The 17,969-nt window shown below is 46.4% G+C and overlaps 1 protein-coding gene across 2 annotated transcripts in view; it reads right to left on the bottom strand.

Annotated features, from left to right (window-relative positions):
* Window positions 1-1,348: 1,348 nt before the first annotated feature.
* The window catches only part of LDLRAP1 (low density lipoprotein receptor adaptor protein 1), a 41,986-nt gene continuing 25,365 nt past the window's right edge, over window positions 1,349-17,969 (bottom strand). Inside the window, exons 5-9 of one of the 2 annotated variants that reach the window (XM_030539152.1) lie at window positions 13,827-13,899; window positions 11,886-11,969; window positions 8,217-8,341; window positions 5,591-5,625; window positions 1,349-3,440 (exon numbers count right to left, since the gene is read on the bottom strand). In XM_030539152.1, coding sequence (XP_030395012.1) covers window positions 3,296-3,440; window positions 5,591-5,625; window positions 8,217-8,341; window positions 11,886-11,969; window positions 13,827-13,899 — 462 coding nt within the window. In that variant the 3' untranslated portion in view covers window positions 1,349-3,295. Of the gene's footprint in view, window positions 3,441-5,590; window positions 5,626-8,216; window positions 8,345-11,885; window positions 11,970-13,826; window positions 13,900-17,969 lie in introns of both variants that reach the window. The other variant, XM_030539151.1, reaches the window with a different exon arrangement.

Below are 17,969 nucleotides of genomic sequence, written 5' to 3'. Positions count from 1 at the left end.
ATGAAAGACCAGACAGGATAGTTAGTATTCATAATTTGAGACATATCCTTAGACTGGAACAGCCAATTTAAATAGTTGGGGGAGCAGAGGGGGAGAAAGAACGTATGGAATTTTTGTTAGTTTGACACTGATGAAAGGAATCTTTGTAAACTCCGATCCACTCAGCATTCACTACCAGACTGGCTCAGTGTTACATTTCGAGAATATTCCAATGCTCGTGGTTTACTAAATCTATTTGTCAACATCCTAAAATGAATTTCTATATTTGCCCTTCAAGAGGCGATTTTTAGCTAAGTGATTAAATGTTAGCCCAGGAGACTGCCTCCAAAGCTTGCAGAAAAATGGGGTGGAATAAACAAAACTTCAAGGCTAAGAAAAGCATCTTTTCGATTCAGATTTGAAGAGGCAACAGTAAAAATTAGCTATCGCCTCTCATGGAATGGTCTAAGAAATTCTTGCAAATTAGAGGTTTCAGAATAGCAGCCATGTTAGTCTGTATCTGCAAAAAGACCAGGAGTACTTGTGGCACCTTGGAGACTAACAAATTTATTTGAGTATAAGCTTTCGTGGGCTACAGCCCACTTCATTGGATGCATGCAGTGGAAAATACCGTAGGAAGATATATATACATACACAGAGAACATGAAACAATGGGTGTTACTATACACTCTCTAATGAGAGTGATCAGTTAAGGTGAGCTATTACTATCAGGAGAGAAAACAAAAAACTTTTTGTAGCAGTAATGAAAATGGTCCATTTGCAGCAGTTGACAAGAAGTTGTGAAGTGGGGGGGAAATAAACATAGGGAAATAGTTTTACTTTGTGTATTTAATTGTACACAGGCATTTACTTTTATTTTTCCCTGGTGGGTGCTCCACCCCCACCCTGAGGCCCTGCCCCACTCCACCCCTTTCCCTGCAGCCTTGCCCCACCTCTTCCCATCCTCTTCTCTGCCTCCTCCCCCAAGGCCTCCCCAGTCACCCACCGCTCTCTGCCCTCCCCCAAGCACCTCCCACTCCATGGCCTGCCAAAAGCCCAGCACAGCCTGGGAAAGAACTGATGATTCTGACCTGGGGGCTGAGTGAAAGCACATCACTTAAGCATGTGCTTGTCAGAGAGTTAGCCAGCTGATTACAGTAACACTCCAGCAATCACTCCTCCACAGGTAGGCCGCTGTGAAGACACTGATCAAGACATGCATTCTACAAGTGTTACATACGGTAGTTTCTGGTCATTTACTGTCCATTAGATGTGGGAGGGAGAAGGTAAGTGTTGCATGTGAGAAGCAGTGAAAAGCTAAATTTTCTTGCCACCACCATGTTTGCCCATTAAAGCAGGCCATCACTGGTACTCAAAAAGGTAGAACTTTTATTAGTACAGATATTTTTTACAGCAAAGAAGACTATATACATATATGCAGAATACTATATCTAAGTATATACTCCAAGGATCTCTAGAAAAAGAGGAATTAATGTATAGCTGAATCCTCATGGTTCATGCAACAAAAAATTCTTTTAGGGGAAGAAAAAAAAAATCACAACTCCCCAAGGAATCAGAGAGCAGAGTGCTTGCCTACAGCTAGCTTTACTTAATCTGGGGGCTGTTTATACAATCGACATACAGTAGATATACAAAACTTCAGTGTGCAGCTCCTCAGTGTGCTACCGGTGAGACCAAACAAGATGCAAGATTGCTTTTGCAGGAGAAAGGGGCACCAAGATTTTATAGTAGACATGATGAGTCAGCTTCACAGCTCCCTGCTATCATATCACAGTACCCTTTATAAAATGCATCGTCTGTACGTTAAGAGTCATTCAGCTGTTTCCTAATACAATTATTTTCTCTCCCCTGAGAGATTTATTTATTTTTACTTTGTACGTTAGGAGACTTATAAAAAGCCGAATTCATTCCCTACATAGTGTTTCAGAACCGAGTTACAAATCTATAAAACAGATTAGTATATTCCTCACAAGGCCACAAACACTGTGTCCATGCACTCATTAAGTTTAATCTTTTAATTAGCAAAATCCTTATATCACCATTATTTATTTTCAAATCATGAAGTACAGGAGATTAAGGAGTGGCATTTTTCTTTCAGCTTCTCAGGAGGTGTAGGTCTTGGAAGGATAATCATCAAAGTAGCATACAGGGGATTTTTTTTTTTTTCTTGGAAGAACATCCAGGTAAATATTGGTTTCACTTAATCCAATTCTGCCTCGGTCTACTAAGTAGCTCCACTACAGAGAGATTGGTATGGAGACCAGATAGAGGTGCACACAGTAAGAGGCAGCCAGTGTTTAAGCATCAACCTATTATGCAACTGGTTCAATCCAACCTGCAATTTTCAATGCACAATCAAAAGCCAAGTGTTACCAGAGAACCTTTTTATGACCACCAGTGCGACTAAAGTCTTCAGATTTAGAGCCACAGTGACAAAAATATTACAAAGTGTGAGAAGTTGGTTGTGAGATACAGACCTGCAATATTGTGGTGGTTTTTGGATGAGTATCTTCTGGGTGAGAAGAGAGGTTACAGATGAACACCCAGTTTGTTTTGATATTTTGGGCCACTTTCAGTTCAGGCTTTTAAAGTGAAAAGCTCCAACTCTTTTGGGTAAGTGGGCCAACTCCAACCTGAAAGCTAGCCAAGTGTCAGACAACCCATTACTGATGGCTGACAGCTATGGGGCTTTATCACAGACATTCACAAGGAAAATAAAACCTGTTACCTCTGATTTTAATACTGCTATCAGCTGTTGTTCTTTCCCTCCTCGTTGATCAAGAAGGTGAAATGCAAGAAGACAACTGCAGAACTGGAGTTATTTTAAAAGCAAAGGATGGGTAACAGTTGTGCTTACAATTGCAATTATATGTTCAGGTGTTTAGAAAAATTATGTACATGCTAAAGAGTCTTTGGTGCTGGATAGTCATTTTCGGAAGACAGCAGGCTCTGCCGAATACTCTTTCATCAGTATATTGCCATCTAAGACTGTACACGTTATACTGCTGGATCCTACACAAAATTAACTTCCATAATATATGTAAACTGTAACGGTTACTGAATAAATATATTCAAGAGCATCTCATTGTTTAGATAAAAAGCAAGGTTAAAAAAAATGGATTAAATGTCTAAAGCTTTGGTCTAAGCAGTTGTTGGGGTGATAACAGCATCTGTAAGAATGGGAGACCTACCCTTCAAGAAATCCCTCCAGATCTTCACCCAGAAGGGTTCGCATTCAGTCCTTTCATTTTTAGTGGTTACTCTATTGCAAACTGTTCGGTGGAGGAGGAGTTCTTCAGAACCCAAACAGGTCATCTTTCTCTGCCGCATTTGAATCGATTTTGTCCCAGTCTACAGGCGAGAGGGTTTCCGCACTCTGGATATCTTCAGCAGTCAGGCCAGTGTCCAGGACGTGAGGGTTAGTTCTAGACTGAGCAAGTCTGAGAAGAAAGATAAGCCGATCACCTTTATCCACAAGGAAGGTGTTTATAGCCTCTGTACTTCCCACATCTATGCTGCTATATGCAGAGCTTCGTACTCCAACATCCTTCCTACAGCTTGTAAAGAAATGCTACTAAATAGGGAAAGAGCTGATCTTTGCAGCTCTCTGAAGCTTGATGCTTGCTTCTCTGCTGGCTTATCAGAGTTTCACCTTAAAGACAGTCTACATTTGCGATGAGGGCTCCCTTTACATTATAGGCCTGGCAAAATGCTGTCTTTTTCCTCCTAAGCTAGCACTGACTGGTGCCTTGTTAGCAGGGACCTTATCTCAATTAAAAGAACACACTGACCAAAGCAGCCTCACCAAAAAAAATGTCTAAATTTTCACCATTCCAGGAATACCTGAGCAAACAGCCAGTATGTAATTTACTGCCATCCACAATCATTCCAACAGCTCACAGCAGCACTCCTGGTTCTCAGGAGCCTGTTCTAAAATTTTGCTCTTTAGAAAAAAATAGTATTTTGAGGCTGTGTTCAGATCTGAAGTGATAATGGTGGTCTGCCTGTAGGGTCATTTTTAACAGGATCTTTCATCCCAGGACACTGTAAATGTTTATGAAAGTTAAAGTCCCACCTTTTTGTTGTTATATTACTAAATTCCAAACGTACAAGCCTAATACTTCAGTGCCAACTCTCCCTTGCACAAAAGATATTTGGAGTTCATATAATAGATCTTAGACAATCAACTCAAATTTCACCCCAAATATTTTATAGTTATTATAATTACTATATATATATATATAAAAACAAAAACACAACAAAAGCCAAACCAAAACCATAATGATGCTTTTAAAAGAAAGACCAACGGAAAGAAAGTTCTCACGATTGGCTAAATTCCATTGGGAACAGATTAATCAATGTGCTCCTGCCGCATTTGCAGCCTAACCATTGTGACAAGTATAGTGAAACTGACAATTCCATGTCCATACTGGGGGGACTGGAGATAGTGATTAGTAAAATTTGATTATTAAAGTTCAGTTTCAAGTAGTCCAATACGTTCTTTAGTAACATAGGTGAGGAAACGTGTTTGGAGTAGGATTTAAGTTGACAGCATCCCTTTAATGATTTAGGAATGATTTGCAACGTCTCCTTCCACAATGAACACCAGAGGTAAGGAGAGCGAGCCTTCCACCTTAAGCCTAGTATACTCACTGTTTTTGCACTATAAGCTGAACTAACCTTAACTACTGTAAGTATGGTTCAAATAGGTAGATATTAGGGATTTGCTCTGTAACCAAGTTGCTTTTGTTACAGCAATACAAGGATTCGAACATAGATAATCCCTTGGTTAGGTGATGAACTAGATCTGAGTTAGAGAGTCTTACCCCTTGGTTACATGTTTGCAGTTCATCTGGGGGATGGCAGTGTAAATACTATTTTAGTGTTACACTAACATGGGGAGAAGCAGGAAAGAGGCAAGTCAAAAGTGCAAGAAGATGAGGCCAAGATCTCTCCTGCTAGCATGGGGACTAGACGCTGCCAGTTGAGCGAATAGCACACGGGTCGGCAACCTTTCCGAAGTGCTGTGCCTAATCTTCATTTATTCACTCTAATTTAAGGTTCCGCATGCCAGTCATATATTTTAATGTTTTTAGATGGTCTCTTTTTATAAGTCTATCATACATACCTAAACTATTGTTGTATGTAAATAAGGTTTTTAAAATGTTTAAGAAGCTTCATTTAAAATTAAATAAAAATGCAGAGCCCCCCCCCACCTACCCCGACTGGTGGCCAGGACCCGGGCAGTGTGAGTGCCACTGAAAATCAGCTCACGTGCCATAGGTTGCCTACCCCTGGACTAGCATATCCCTTCCAGTAAGAGGAGACACTATCCCCATGCTATGTTTGGGGAATTCGATTCCCCCATCACACACACCTATCTCCACCTTTAAAAGGTTAGTCAAATATTTTGACTATTGACCAGCCTCCAAGTCTATCTTTCAATTAAGAGTTGAAGCACCGTTTGGGTTGCTCCCCGGGTCAGATCATAGGAGCGGATTAGATTAGAAGCATCATTAAAACGAGTCATAGTCAGGTCTCTTGGGTTGGTCCCTAGTGCCATAAACTTGTAAAGAGTTATTAGAATTACCTTGAAAATGCCTCCTCGAGCCCGTCATCCATTTCCTTTATTAAGAGAGAGAGAGAAAAAAAGAAGAGAGGTAGTTGCTAAGCTAGTGTGCATGTGTATTTAAAGAGCTGGCTCAACTTTCCTTTGGCATAGGTACAGCATCATCAAGTGCCTAGAGCAGGGGTGGGCAAGCTACAGCCCGCAGGACCATCCTGCCGGCCTCCAAGCCCCTGCCCGGGAGGCTCATCCCTGGCCCCTCCTCCACTGTTCCCCCTCACCCTCAGCTCGCTTGCTTTGCCGCTGGTGCAATGCTCTGGGCGGCAGGGCTGTGAACTCCTGGGGCAGCGCAGCTGCAGAGCCCGGCCTGACTCAGTCTCTGTGCTGTGTGGTGGCGGTGGCAGCATGGCCTGGCTCCAGCCGGGTGGTGTGGCTGTAGTGCCGGCAGCCACCGGTGCTCCAGGCAGCGCGGGCAGGGAGCGGGGGGGGTTGGATAGAGGGCAGGGGAGTTCGGGGTGGTTGTCAGGGGGTGAGGGTGTGGATGGTGGTTGGGGGGAAATAGGGGGTTGAATGGGGGTAGGGGTCCTGGTGGGGGGCAGTCAGGAAGGAGGGGGGGTTGAATGAGGCAGCAGGGGTTCTGGGGACAGTCAGGGAACAGGGAGTGGGGGTGTATGTGTATGGGGAAGGGGTCTCAGAGGGGCCATCAGGGAACAGGGGGGGTTGGGTGGGGCAGGAGTCCACGGGGGGAGGGGGGCAGATAGGAGGTGGGGGCCAGGCCATGACCCCCTCCCCTAACCAGCCCTCCATACAATTTATGAAACCCAATACAGCCCTCAGGCCAAAAAGTTTGCCCGCCCCTGGCCTACAGCAACACTGGGTGTCAGGGTCTGAGACTCTGCAGGTGTTTTGCAAAGAGCAAGGACCTAACAGCTTGAGGGATGCTGTTCCACCCCCCGCCCCACATCCATTTCCAGCATCTCTGCTCTCCCTTCCCACCAGAGCAATCCCCTCCTTGCACCAGTGAGGCCTGATCCAAAGCCCAGTGGAATCGCCCTCCCTGTTCCCAAGCCTTCCAAAATTAAGCATCCACACAACCCCCGCCCCCACCAAGTTAATGTAAAGCTGTACAGTGCCAGGTACTGCTATTGCCTCGTGCCTTTCCAAGACCTCCTGATGATTTTCTGCAGTGGATTTTGTTGGGAAAGGGATGCCTTTTTATCTGTGTACTGCTGCTTTAAATTTCTCACCACTGCAGCTAGGTAAAAATTCACTGCTCCAGGAAGGGACAGCCCAAGGCTACGCACAGCTTAAACCCTCAAAACAAGCCTAATCCTTGCACTGTCCCCTCTGAGCAGGGGTGAATTTCACCCTGAGAGCAGCCACTTTGTTCCAAGTTCAGATGCTGAGATTCCGGCATGGCTTCTCACAAGAGCCTACTTTTGTTCTCTCAACGCAACACAAAAATGTTGTTCTGGCTGAAAGCATTGGTTCGCTCTTTGCATGCAGACGCTTTCCCCAGGGCTGGGAACGAAAAGCAGATCACTCCTTAGATTTTAGGACTGGCCAAGCTGGCTGATTTGCATTCACCATTTCAAGCTCACAAGGTGCAAAGTGCAGCAGATACAGCAGACCCAGCTCAGTGGGATGCTTTCGGCAAAGGACCTACACTAAGCACATATTTCATCTGGAACTTTGTGACGAGAAAATAATATTTAAAGGGCTATGGGGCAGTGTTTCTTGAAGAACTGCTGGTGTGTTTCCTTTTCAAATCTCTCCTCTTTGGAGAATGTCCATGAACAGTATTTGACTATTACTGAATGGGGGCTGGGGCAGGGGGTTGTTTTAATTGAAAGATTAGGTTTGAAATGGCCTTTCAATGGGCAACTTGATTAAATCTACCCGGTGTTTTAAGCTTTGGAGCTCTGATTACCTTGATGTTATTGAGAGTTATGCAAAAGGAGGAAGTTGGCTAAAATCTCTCCAGGACCTACTGTGATGTTAAAGCTGTTGTGATGAACAGGTGATACTCTTAATTTGGCCTGAAAGACACAACGCTTGCGTTCAGATAGGCAGTCTCTGGAAGCTAAGCCCCCTGGCTAAAGAGGCTCCATCACTGCTCCACAATTCAGCAGATTTCAACTACTGCAGTGGGAGAAGAGGAGGTAGTTTGAGATAGTGGGTCTCAGACTAGTCAGGATTTGACAAGTAATAGATTGCACAGCTAGAGTACTGGCGTAACCTACATCAGCATGCACAGCAGCTACAGACTGGTGCCTCTATCTGAAGACTAGACATTCAAGTATGTGATAAAGCACATAGAGAAGTGCCCAAGCACCTGAAATGTGGGTTTGTGAAACAAGTTTACAAGCTTTCCTGAAAATCCCAGGTCTTCCAAAGGAGGAATTAGGCACCCAAATGGAAGCAAACTTGATGGGACATCTTTGAAAATCCCAGCATGAATGGCTGAGTAGCCTGAAAGTTCTACTTCCAATTGCTAAGGCTTTGGTTACGAGGTAGGCCCAGAATGAAGACAACCCTCCAGCCCCAATGGAGGATGTTGTAACCAACAGAAAATGAAGCTTCACCTTCCCCCAGCATCACATTCCTCTCTCTTTTCATCAGGAACAGCTAGTGCCACCAGTACGCTTACCCAGACTATGTTGTTATTCTCAGATGAGAAGTTTGGATCCAACTCATCTATGTGTGTGGCATTCGTGCTGACAGGGTGGGGAGATTTGGCAGCATCTCCGAAGTCCAACAGGTTCCCTGTGGCAACTGCTGTGTGAACAGAGCAAAAAAGGTTACCTGGAAAAACAGGTTACAGATGGATTCTTTCCCCCCAGCTTGTACAATGAAGAGTTTTGCAGTTCTCGTTCCTGGCCATCCCCACCCCAATAAGAGGAATATGTGTACCTTCCTACTGAGCTAGGCTGCCACTATTTATTTGCTTTATGTTAACAGGTAGAAAGTCCTTCTCCAACCTCTCACATCAAGGCCAGGATAGTGCTAGGCACTGTACAAATATCTGGGCAGGGACTGTAAAATCTTATGCTCCAAGCAGACAAGAGAGTGGGAAGGGAATGAGGCCCAGATGAGTTAAGTGATTTCCCCAGGGTCACATGGCAGGGAACAGAACCCAGCCATTGATTTCCCAGTACAGAGCCTTGCCCAATGGACCACACTGCCACCACCGTCTTGAGCTATGCTATGCTAGGAGGACAGAATGATTACTGGGCTGAGCATTGCATTATCAAAGCCCCCCTGCAAAAAGAAAAAGCAAAGCCAGGAGCCTCATTTTTACCGCAGGACACCCTGGATTAGGTGGTAAAGCAGACTGGAAGACCTGCAGCGGCTTTGCTTAAGCATGGCATTAAATATGGAGTGGGAATAGCACAGACTGCACTTTGTCCCCTAGGCTCTTTTGATATCAATGTTATTGCAGCCCATAACTACATTCAGTTTAATACCACACACACAATGTCATTCAAGCGTACATTTGCATCATAGGACTATTGGGGGAGGTTTTGGTAACCAGACAAAGGGTAGGTGGGTGTTTGTTTTTTTCCTGTCTTAAACTGCCACATTAACTGACTGTTTGCTGCTCAAGTAAGGCCATGTCTACATCTAAAATTTTGCAGCGCTGGTTGTTACAGCTGTATTAGTACAGCTGTATAGGGCCAGCGCTGGAGAGTGGCCACACTTACAGCAACCAGCGCTGCAAGTGGTGTTAGATGTGGCCACACTGCAGCGCTGTTGGGCGGCTTCAAGGGGAGTTCGGGGAACGCGAGAGCAAACCGGGAAAGGAGACCAGCTTCGTCGCGGTTTGCTCTCACGTTCCCCGAACCACCCTGCAAACCGCAGGGAAGGAGACCTGTTTGCTCGGGGGTTCGGGAACGAGAGAGCAAACCGGGAAAGGAGACCAGCTTTGCCGCGGTTTGCTCTCGCGTTCCCGGAACCACCCTGCAAACCGCAGGGAAGGAGACCTGCTTGTTCGGGGAACGCGATAGCAAACCGGGGAAGGAGACCAGCTTCGCCGCGGTTTGCTCTCACGTTCCCGGAACCACCCAGCAAACCTCAGGGAAGGAGACCTGCTTGCTCGGGGTTCGGGGAACGCGAGAGCAAGCTGGGGAAGGAGACCAGTTTGATTACCAGAGGCTTCCTCAGGTATGCTGGGATACCTGCTTATTCCACGGAGGTCAAGAAAAGCGCTGGTAAGTGTCTACACTTGATTACCAGCGCTGGATCACCAGCGCTGGATCCTCTACACCCGAGACAAAACGGGAGTACGGCCAGCGCTGCAAACAGGGAGTTGCAGCGCTGGTGGTGCCCTGCAGATGTGTACACCTCCTAAGTTGCAGCGCTGTAACTCCCTCACCAGCGCTGCAACTTTCTGATGTAGACAAGCCCTAAGTCAGTTTGCTAGCTGGCAAGAGTCTGGTTTTATGTTTCAGAGTTAACACCTCATTGAGATGTGTGGGGCAGTTAACACCTCTCCAGCTAGAGATTCAGGCTGCTTGCAGTCTGAGGCCATGGCTACACTGGCACTTTACAGCGCTGCAACTTTCGTGCTCAGGGGTGTGAAAAAACACCCCCCTGAGCGCTGCAAGATACAGCGCTGTAAAGCTTCAGTGTAATCAGTGCCGCAGCGCTGGGAGCATGGCTCCCAGCGCTGCAAGCTACACTCGTAAGGGATGTCGTTTACGTGCAGCGCTGGGAGAGCTCTCTCCCAGCACTGGCGCTCCGACTACACTTACATTTCAAAGCAAATGTCAAATGTAGCCATACCCTCAGGGCTGGCCTACAACTGAGTTATGTCATCTTAATTACATTGTTCAGGGCTGTGAAAAGTTTCATGCCTTCTGCAATGCAATTAAGCCGACCACAACTGTTCTGCCTGTTCCTTTGCCAGCTTGTATCCCTCATAGCATTCTAGCCGCCTTACTTTCTGCCATCACTTAAAAACTTTTTCTCCTGCACTGTGTTGGACCATCACCATGTCTACTTGCCAAGTTGTTTTCCTCCTTCCATTTGGCCACCTCCCTCTTCTCCCCCCAGCCTCACTGATGTGATCATGGTCCGTTTGGTTGTAGACTTGTCTGCAAGCCTCCACCACTTCATTGTTTTGTCCCACAACTCATCTTTTGCCCATCCCCCCACCCCACTAGCCTTTTCATCCCGAAGTCCATTACAAGCAACATAATCCGCTCTCCTGGAATCACTTCATAGTCTCCCCTGTTTGTTAAATCTCTTCTTGGCAGGAAGTAGCTACTCTATGTAATGAAGTGCGCCTCCCTTTTTACAAAGTATGGATTGGCAACAATCAGGCCATGGACTCTGGCTAACAAAGACGTTCTCACCAGCTGCCCGTCTGGTTCCAAAGCATCGTACTGGACAACAACAATTGTTTTAGCCCCTGGGTTCTCCCCCATGTCCACTGAGAGTTGCATTAATAATCAGGCACTTAGCTGGACCTACTGATAAGCAAGAAACCACTAGCTAGCTGGAATTCCTCTTCCTCCTTGGTCTCTACTCACTGCTATCGTCAGCCGCTCCCTCTTCCTTTGGATGTCCACTATCATAGCCTGTAATGTTCTGCCAGGATTATTCTCTCTCTCTCCTTTTTTTACTACTGATCCATGCTACTGACCTATAAATCCTCAACCTCCATAGATTCTGACCCCTTCCATTCTGTTCCTTGTACACAGGCAATATGCAGAGACGTCCTTCTCTTCAGCGTCTCAGCTACTTCTTCCTTTCCTGTTCATTGCTCCCGCCTTCAGGGAAGCCAGATGTAGTTCTTGGGCTCGCTTTAGCTGTACATGCCCAGAATGCAGCAGCATTTACTATTTTCCACAGCTTTCAGGTGAAGCAATCATGTGTCACTTCCGGAGGGAAGGGGGACGGGAGGGAGAAGAGATAGAGTGGGGGACACCCTAGCATTGTATTCATATTCTCCCCAAAGATAGATGCAGAGAGAGTATGCAATTGTAAAAGCTGCACCAAGCTGGCTGGTCAGGCCTGACATTTCTTGGTTTGTTTTAAGTGGACTGTCTGCCAGCCAGTGAGCAGCCCTGCCTGCCTGTATCCAGGGCATTTAGAGAAGAGGCTGCAGTAGAAGCCATGACTGAGGATGGTTCTCTTCATAGGTGGTTGGCCAATAACAAATCTACGCCACGGACACAAAAGTTGTTTGCTCGGCACCAGTCTCCACATTTCTGCTGGGAGACTCAGTCAAATCCAGATGAAAAAAATCCAGTCGCTGCTCGGAGGTCTTTGGAGCCCTGAAAGCTAACAGGGTGTTCTTTTGTCCATCACTTACATGCTTTAAGGCAGGCAGGATCTTCTGAGTTTGGGCCACTTGCACCTTCTCCCTCAGAGATGGACTTTTCCCTCTTTTCTTTCTCTGTAACAAGAAAGACTCCATCATTGTCTCATAGACTTTAAGGTCAGAAGGGACCATTATGATCTAGTCTACCTCCTGCACAATGCAGGTCACAGAATCTCACCCACCCACTCCTGTAACAAACCCCTAACTTATGTCTGAGTTATTGAAGTCTTCAAATCATGGTTTAAAGACCTCAAGGTACAGAGAATCCTCCAGCAAGTGACCCATGCCCCATGCTGCAGAGGAAGGTGAAAAACCTCCAGGGCCTCTGCCAATCTGCCCTGGAGGAAAATTCCTTCCTGACCCCAAATATGGCGATCAGCTAAACCCTGAGCACATGGGCAAGACTCACCAGCCAGCACCCAGGAAAGAATTCTCTGTAGTAAATCAGATCCCACTCCACCTAACATCCCATCACAGATCACTCGGCATATTTACCTGCTAATAATCATAAATCAATGAATTGCCAGAATTAGGCTATCCCATCATATCATCCCCTCCATAAACTTATCTGTAGGCACTAGATTTCCTGAAGTGCATTTCACTAGCAGAAACCGGATCTGTAGTGATCATAAGAGCTGGCTGGGAGCTTTCCCACCAGGGCATTTTCTGTCAAAGTATTTGTTTTGCCAAAATTGAAGTTTTGCCACAAAAAGTTTGATTTTCCAGGGGGAGGGGATTTACTGAGGGCTCCTGGACTGACTACCTAGAAGACACACCTGTAAGCAGAAAAAAATGAAATTGACAAAAGCCTTTTAGGCAAGGAGCCTTGAGATTCTGGTTCTCCCAAAATGCAGTTTTTCTAGAAATTCCTGCCCTGTGAGAAGTTTTGCATTTGACTTTTTGGTCACAAATTAGGGCACAATTTTTCTTCCCCAGGCTGGGATTTCCATTTCCAGCCAACTTTTGTGACCACTCGCGTCAAGGGCTTCACATACTTGGGGCAAATGTTTTCTGAGTCACATCCTCAGGAGACACTTGTGTTCCACTCACTCTCCAGAAGACCGAGCACCACCCAAAACACTTGGGGCCAGTTCCTCCCTCTTCTCCAGGCCCTATGTGCCTCTCCAGCGGCATATAAGGGCGGTATAGGAGATGAAAGTGGAAGGGATGTATGAGGGATGGTATTTCCCCAGTGCAGGAGATGCGTAGGGCTGACACAAGTGGCCCTGAACGGCCCTGGAGGGGTGTAGGGCTTAGAGTTATAGATTTTATATATTTATTTATTGGGGGGGCAGAGGGAGGAAGAGTAATACTCCAACTTACATGCCAAGGGATATACCAGCCCCTATAGCAGCCTAGAATCCTGGTGGCACAGACCCACAGTCATCCCAGGTGCCCTTTCTCAGCGGCACAGCACAGATTCTGCCCCATGGGTTTGGTTTTCAGATGTACGAGAACCCCAGCTTTATTACATTGGGAGCGATGGTGCTCAGCACCTATTGGGTGGGATGGCAAAGAACAGCTCCAGCCCCTTAATATCAAATTCTCTTTTGCACATTGGCGGGGGGGGGGGGGGGGGGGGGGGGGGGGACACAGGTGTCAGGCTGACTTGGAAAGAATATCTAGTTACTTTACAGCTTGTTAGACACTCTGTATTTCATGTGCCCACTTATGGTGAAAGCAACAGGCAGAGACAAATTTACAACGAGCAGGACTCCGTACCATGTGTCAGCCGCTGATTGCAGACTCTAGACCCTGCTGTCAGAGTCACCAGAAACCTGCAGTTATGTGAGCAGCGCAGCCAGAATGCTCCTCAATCCCCCCTGCCCCCCGATTTTTTTCAGCGCATACTTTAAAAGATCACTTGAAAGGATAATAAACCCAAATTATTTCCTTGAATATATGGCCAGGCACGGAGAGAGACGCACTCACCTTCCTTGGATGCTTGCCAGAACTCATACGCTACTTTGAATGCTTGAGCTACAGTTAGGGTAACTGCCTGGGCCTGAAAGACACAGTTTACAGTGCATTAGTAGGCAGTTTCTCCCATAGATTTAAATCATTTGGTGGTTTTGCTGATGGATGTGAACCTGGAGCTTATGAGACTCTGGTGCCAGGACTCTGACGCTCTTTTAGAAAGAGTAATCAAACATTGATAGCAGCAAGGATTCTCTGCTCTCCACAGGACGCTGCTGAACAGAGTTGACTGCAGGCATGTTACACCTAAGAAAACAATTATTTTCAGAGACAAAGGAAGGTGTCACGCTGACAGCTCCAGAGGCTAAAGACCCCTCTAGCTTCAATGCACAGAGAGCACCTTGCATATTGGCCCCTCCTCTGTGCCTCAATCTCGACCAGGTGGGATGACTAATATTAATCCTCTAAGATACAGTGACAGGGGCAGGCAAGTAGTATCTGAGCACCTCAACACACCCCTGTGAGTCAGAGCAGTGCCCCACTGTATAGATGGGGGAAACTGAGGTACGGGGGGAGGGATAGCTTGGTGGTTTGCGCACTGGCCTGCTAAACCCAGGGTTGTGAGTTCAATATTTGAGGGGGCCATTTAGGGATCTGGGGCAAAAATCTGTCAGGAAGGGTATTTGGTCCCGCTGTGAAGCCAGGGGACTGGACTCGATGATCTTGCAAGGTCCCTTCCAGTTCTAGGAGACAGGTATAGCTCCATATAATAATAATAATAAGAGCAGCTAAGTGACTTGCACAAGGTCATACAGGAAGCCTGTGGCAGAGCAAGGAATCAAACTTGGTTCTTTCAAATCCTGGATGAGTGCCCTAAACATGGGACACCCCTCCACAATTTTCAGGGGCCATCTGACTGCCAAGAAAAGTGACGGTGATGGCAGGTGTTGGTTGCTGGACTGAGTGCCACCCACTCATTTCAGTTAAGATGCTGAATGGCTCATAATGACTTTCACTACAGAGGTAGGGCTGGATTGGAAATGGTGATGGGCTATAACTCGCTGACGTGCCCATTCCTTCCCCTCTTCCCCGTTCAAGTTGGAACAATCTCAAGTAACAGGATGCTGTAAGAAAAAGCGCTAGATAGTTGGGGAATGAAAGCTGGTGTCCCCCACAATCAGTTTCAGCTCTTAATGACAGAGTAAGAGCTGGATGTTAATGAGCACAGAGAGATACAGGGAACTTTTCAAAAGGCACAAAGGGTAGTTTAGGCTCCCAGCAAAGTCAGTGGGAGCTTCTCCTATCTGGAGGAGACTCATAGACTCTAGGACTGGAAGGGACCTTGAGAGGTCATCGAGTCCAGACCCTGCCCTCATGACAGGACCAAATACTGTCTAGACCATCCCTAATAGACATTTATCTAACCTACTCTTAAATATCTCCAGAGATGGAGATTCCACAACTTCCCTAGGCAATCTATTCCAGTGTTTAACTACCCTGACAGTTAGGAACTTTTTCCTAATGTCCAACCTAAATCTACCTTGCTGCAGTTTAAGCCCATTGCTTCTTGTTCTATCATTGCAGGCTAAGGTGAACAAGTTTTCTCCCTCCTCCTGATGACACCCTTTTAGATACCTGAAAACTGCTATCATGTCCCCTCTCAGTCTTCTCTTTTCCAAACTAAACAAACCCAATTCCTTCAGCCTTCCTTCATAGGTCATGTTCTCAAGACCTTTAATCATTCTTGTTGCTCTTCTCTGGACCCTCTCCAATTTCTCCACATCTTTCTTGAAATGCGGTGCCCAGAACTGGACACAATACTCCAGTTGAGGCCTAACCAGCGCAGAGTAAAGCGGAAGAATGACTTCTCGTGTCTTGTTTACAACACACCTGTTAATGCATCCCAGAATCACGTTTGCTTTTTTTGCAACAATATCACACTGTTGACTCATATTAAGCTTGTGGTCCACTATGACCCCTAGATCTCTTTCTGCCATACTCCTTCCTAGACAGTCTCTTCCCATTCTGTATGTGTGAAACTGATTGTTCCTTCCTAAGTGGAGCACTTTGCATTTATCTTTATTGAACTTCATCCTGTTTACCTCAGACCATTTCTCCAATTTGTTCACATCATTTTGAATTTTGACCCTGTCCTCCAAAGCAGTTGCAATCCCTCCCAGTTTGGTAGGGATTGCAACTGCTTTGGAGGACAGGGTCAAAATTGCAACTGCTTTGGAGGACTGTTACACCCACTTGCGCCAGCAGCAACTTTGGCCCTCTAGGCCACACATTTTTTGTACCACTGTAACTAAGCGGGTTTCTTTCTCCACTTCCACACAATGTAGTAACTGTCCTCACGTGGCTTCACTTCGACAGTGCAAGAGTCTCAGGGTACGTCTACACATCCCGCCGGATTGGTGGGTAGTCTTCGATGAATCAAGGATCGATTTATCGCAGCTCGTCTAGATGTGATAAATCGATCCCCGAATCGACGTCCATACTCCACCTCGGCAGGAGGAGTAAGCAGAGTCAACGGGGGAGCCACAGCAGTCGACTCGCCACCGTGAGGACAGCCAGGTAAGTCCAACTAAGATACTTCGACTTCAGCTATGCTATTCGCGTAGCTGAAGTTGTGTCTCTTATTTCAACCCCCCTCGCCCGCTAGTGTAGCCCAGGCCTCAATGTAGTTTATTTCTCCTGAGTTTACAGAAACGAGCTACACACGGCTGTAACTGCAGCCACACCCATTCACCTGTATGTTTCTAGACGGACAGAGCTGTACAAAGCCCCCCCGCTCAGACCAGCCCTTCGGGCTACAGCAAGGCTTGCTAGCGTGGCGAGGGAGCGACATGGGATGCTGGGGTTATTAAAGAACAAGGTCACTGAAGGATTTACATGCAGTAGCACATCACAAGGCTGAAGCAGACACTTTTTAGATGGCTGCTAGTTTATAAGTTTGTGTTTAGACCCGCATGCAAAATAAATCTAGCTTCCAAGACGCGGAACTTCCCTCTCCTCCAGGCTTCGGGGAAAGCGGAGAAAAACGTTTAATTGAGAAATAAGTTCCAAGAGCCGTGGGCTTTTGAAAAGGGAAGAGATCAAAACACACAAAACCCATCTCTGTCAATTAAACCTCACAAAGTAGAGGATCTCATTTGAATGTCTGAGCTATTTACATCTTTGAGGGAAGCGTGAATGCTTTATGGCAAAAACTTAAATATGGTAATTAAGTATGAAACTCCCCACAGCTGTTTACAATTTAAGCTGTCACATCTGAATCAAGTTTAATAGACCCAGCTACCGTTGAGAATTGCCCATGAACTAAAAATATGAACTAATTATATGCCAGAACCGGGTAGCTATACATACCGAACCCTGTGTTATGCCAGGCTCTGGTATCGCAGTATTAGTTTACCTTTTATCAGCATGGCGTTCACGCATTTTATGTGTGGACAAAGAGATTCTACTTTCTACCACCAAAGGCTTGGGAGAATTTTTTTATTTTTTTTATTTTGAGGAAGACGTATTGAGCTGATGTACCAAAGAGATAATTCTTTTAGCACTGGAGAGATTTAAATTTTAATTTGTAGAGAGTCTCTTATCTTGGCAGCGCAAAGATGGGGCTGCGCTTTGCAGCCAGGAGAGAACTGGTTGCTTCCATTACGTTCCCCGCTCCCCCAGAGAAGTGGGGGAAAGGGACGGAATATTAACACTGCCATTCATGCCTGGAGCGGCAGGGGGGTGTTTGGAGTGGCAGACTAGGCCACGTTGCTAGAGGCAAAGTTTCTCTCTTCTCTGCCCCAGCCTGACTGAAATGCACTTGCTGCAGGGGCAATGCCATAGGAGCTGGGATGAGGAAACCTACCCCGACTCCCCCATGACGTGAGAACATTTGTTGCTGCAGCCTCTGTTCTGATTACGCTCCTGATTCGGGGAAAAGGATGGGAATGGCAGAATTAAAGGCATGAAGCAGGCAGGGTGTCGTTTAGAGCTACAGCTCCCTGCCTAGATCACATCCCTGCTCCCCGTGAAGCTGAGTTCCAGTGTGCAGGGGATGAGCACCCCCAGCCCTGCAGGCTTCCAGCCCCTGCTGCTCTGTGTCTGGGGTATGCATAGGTCTGGTCCCCCCATCCTACTAGAGCAGGCAGAGGAGGACAC

This window comes from Gopherus evgoodei, chromosome 20 (genome assembly GCF_007399415.2).
Source record: "Gopherus evgoodei ecotype Sinaloan lineage chromosome 20, rGopEvg1_v1.p, whole genome shotgun sequence".
NCBI lineage: Eukaryota > Metazoa > Chordata > Testudines > Testudinidae > Gopherus > Gopherus evgoodei.
This window is presented reverse-complemented; position numbering and strand designations above follow the sequence as displayed.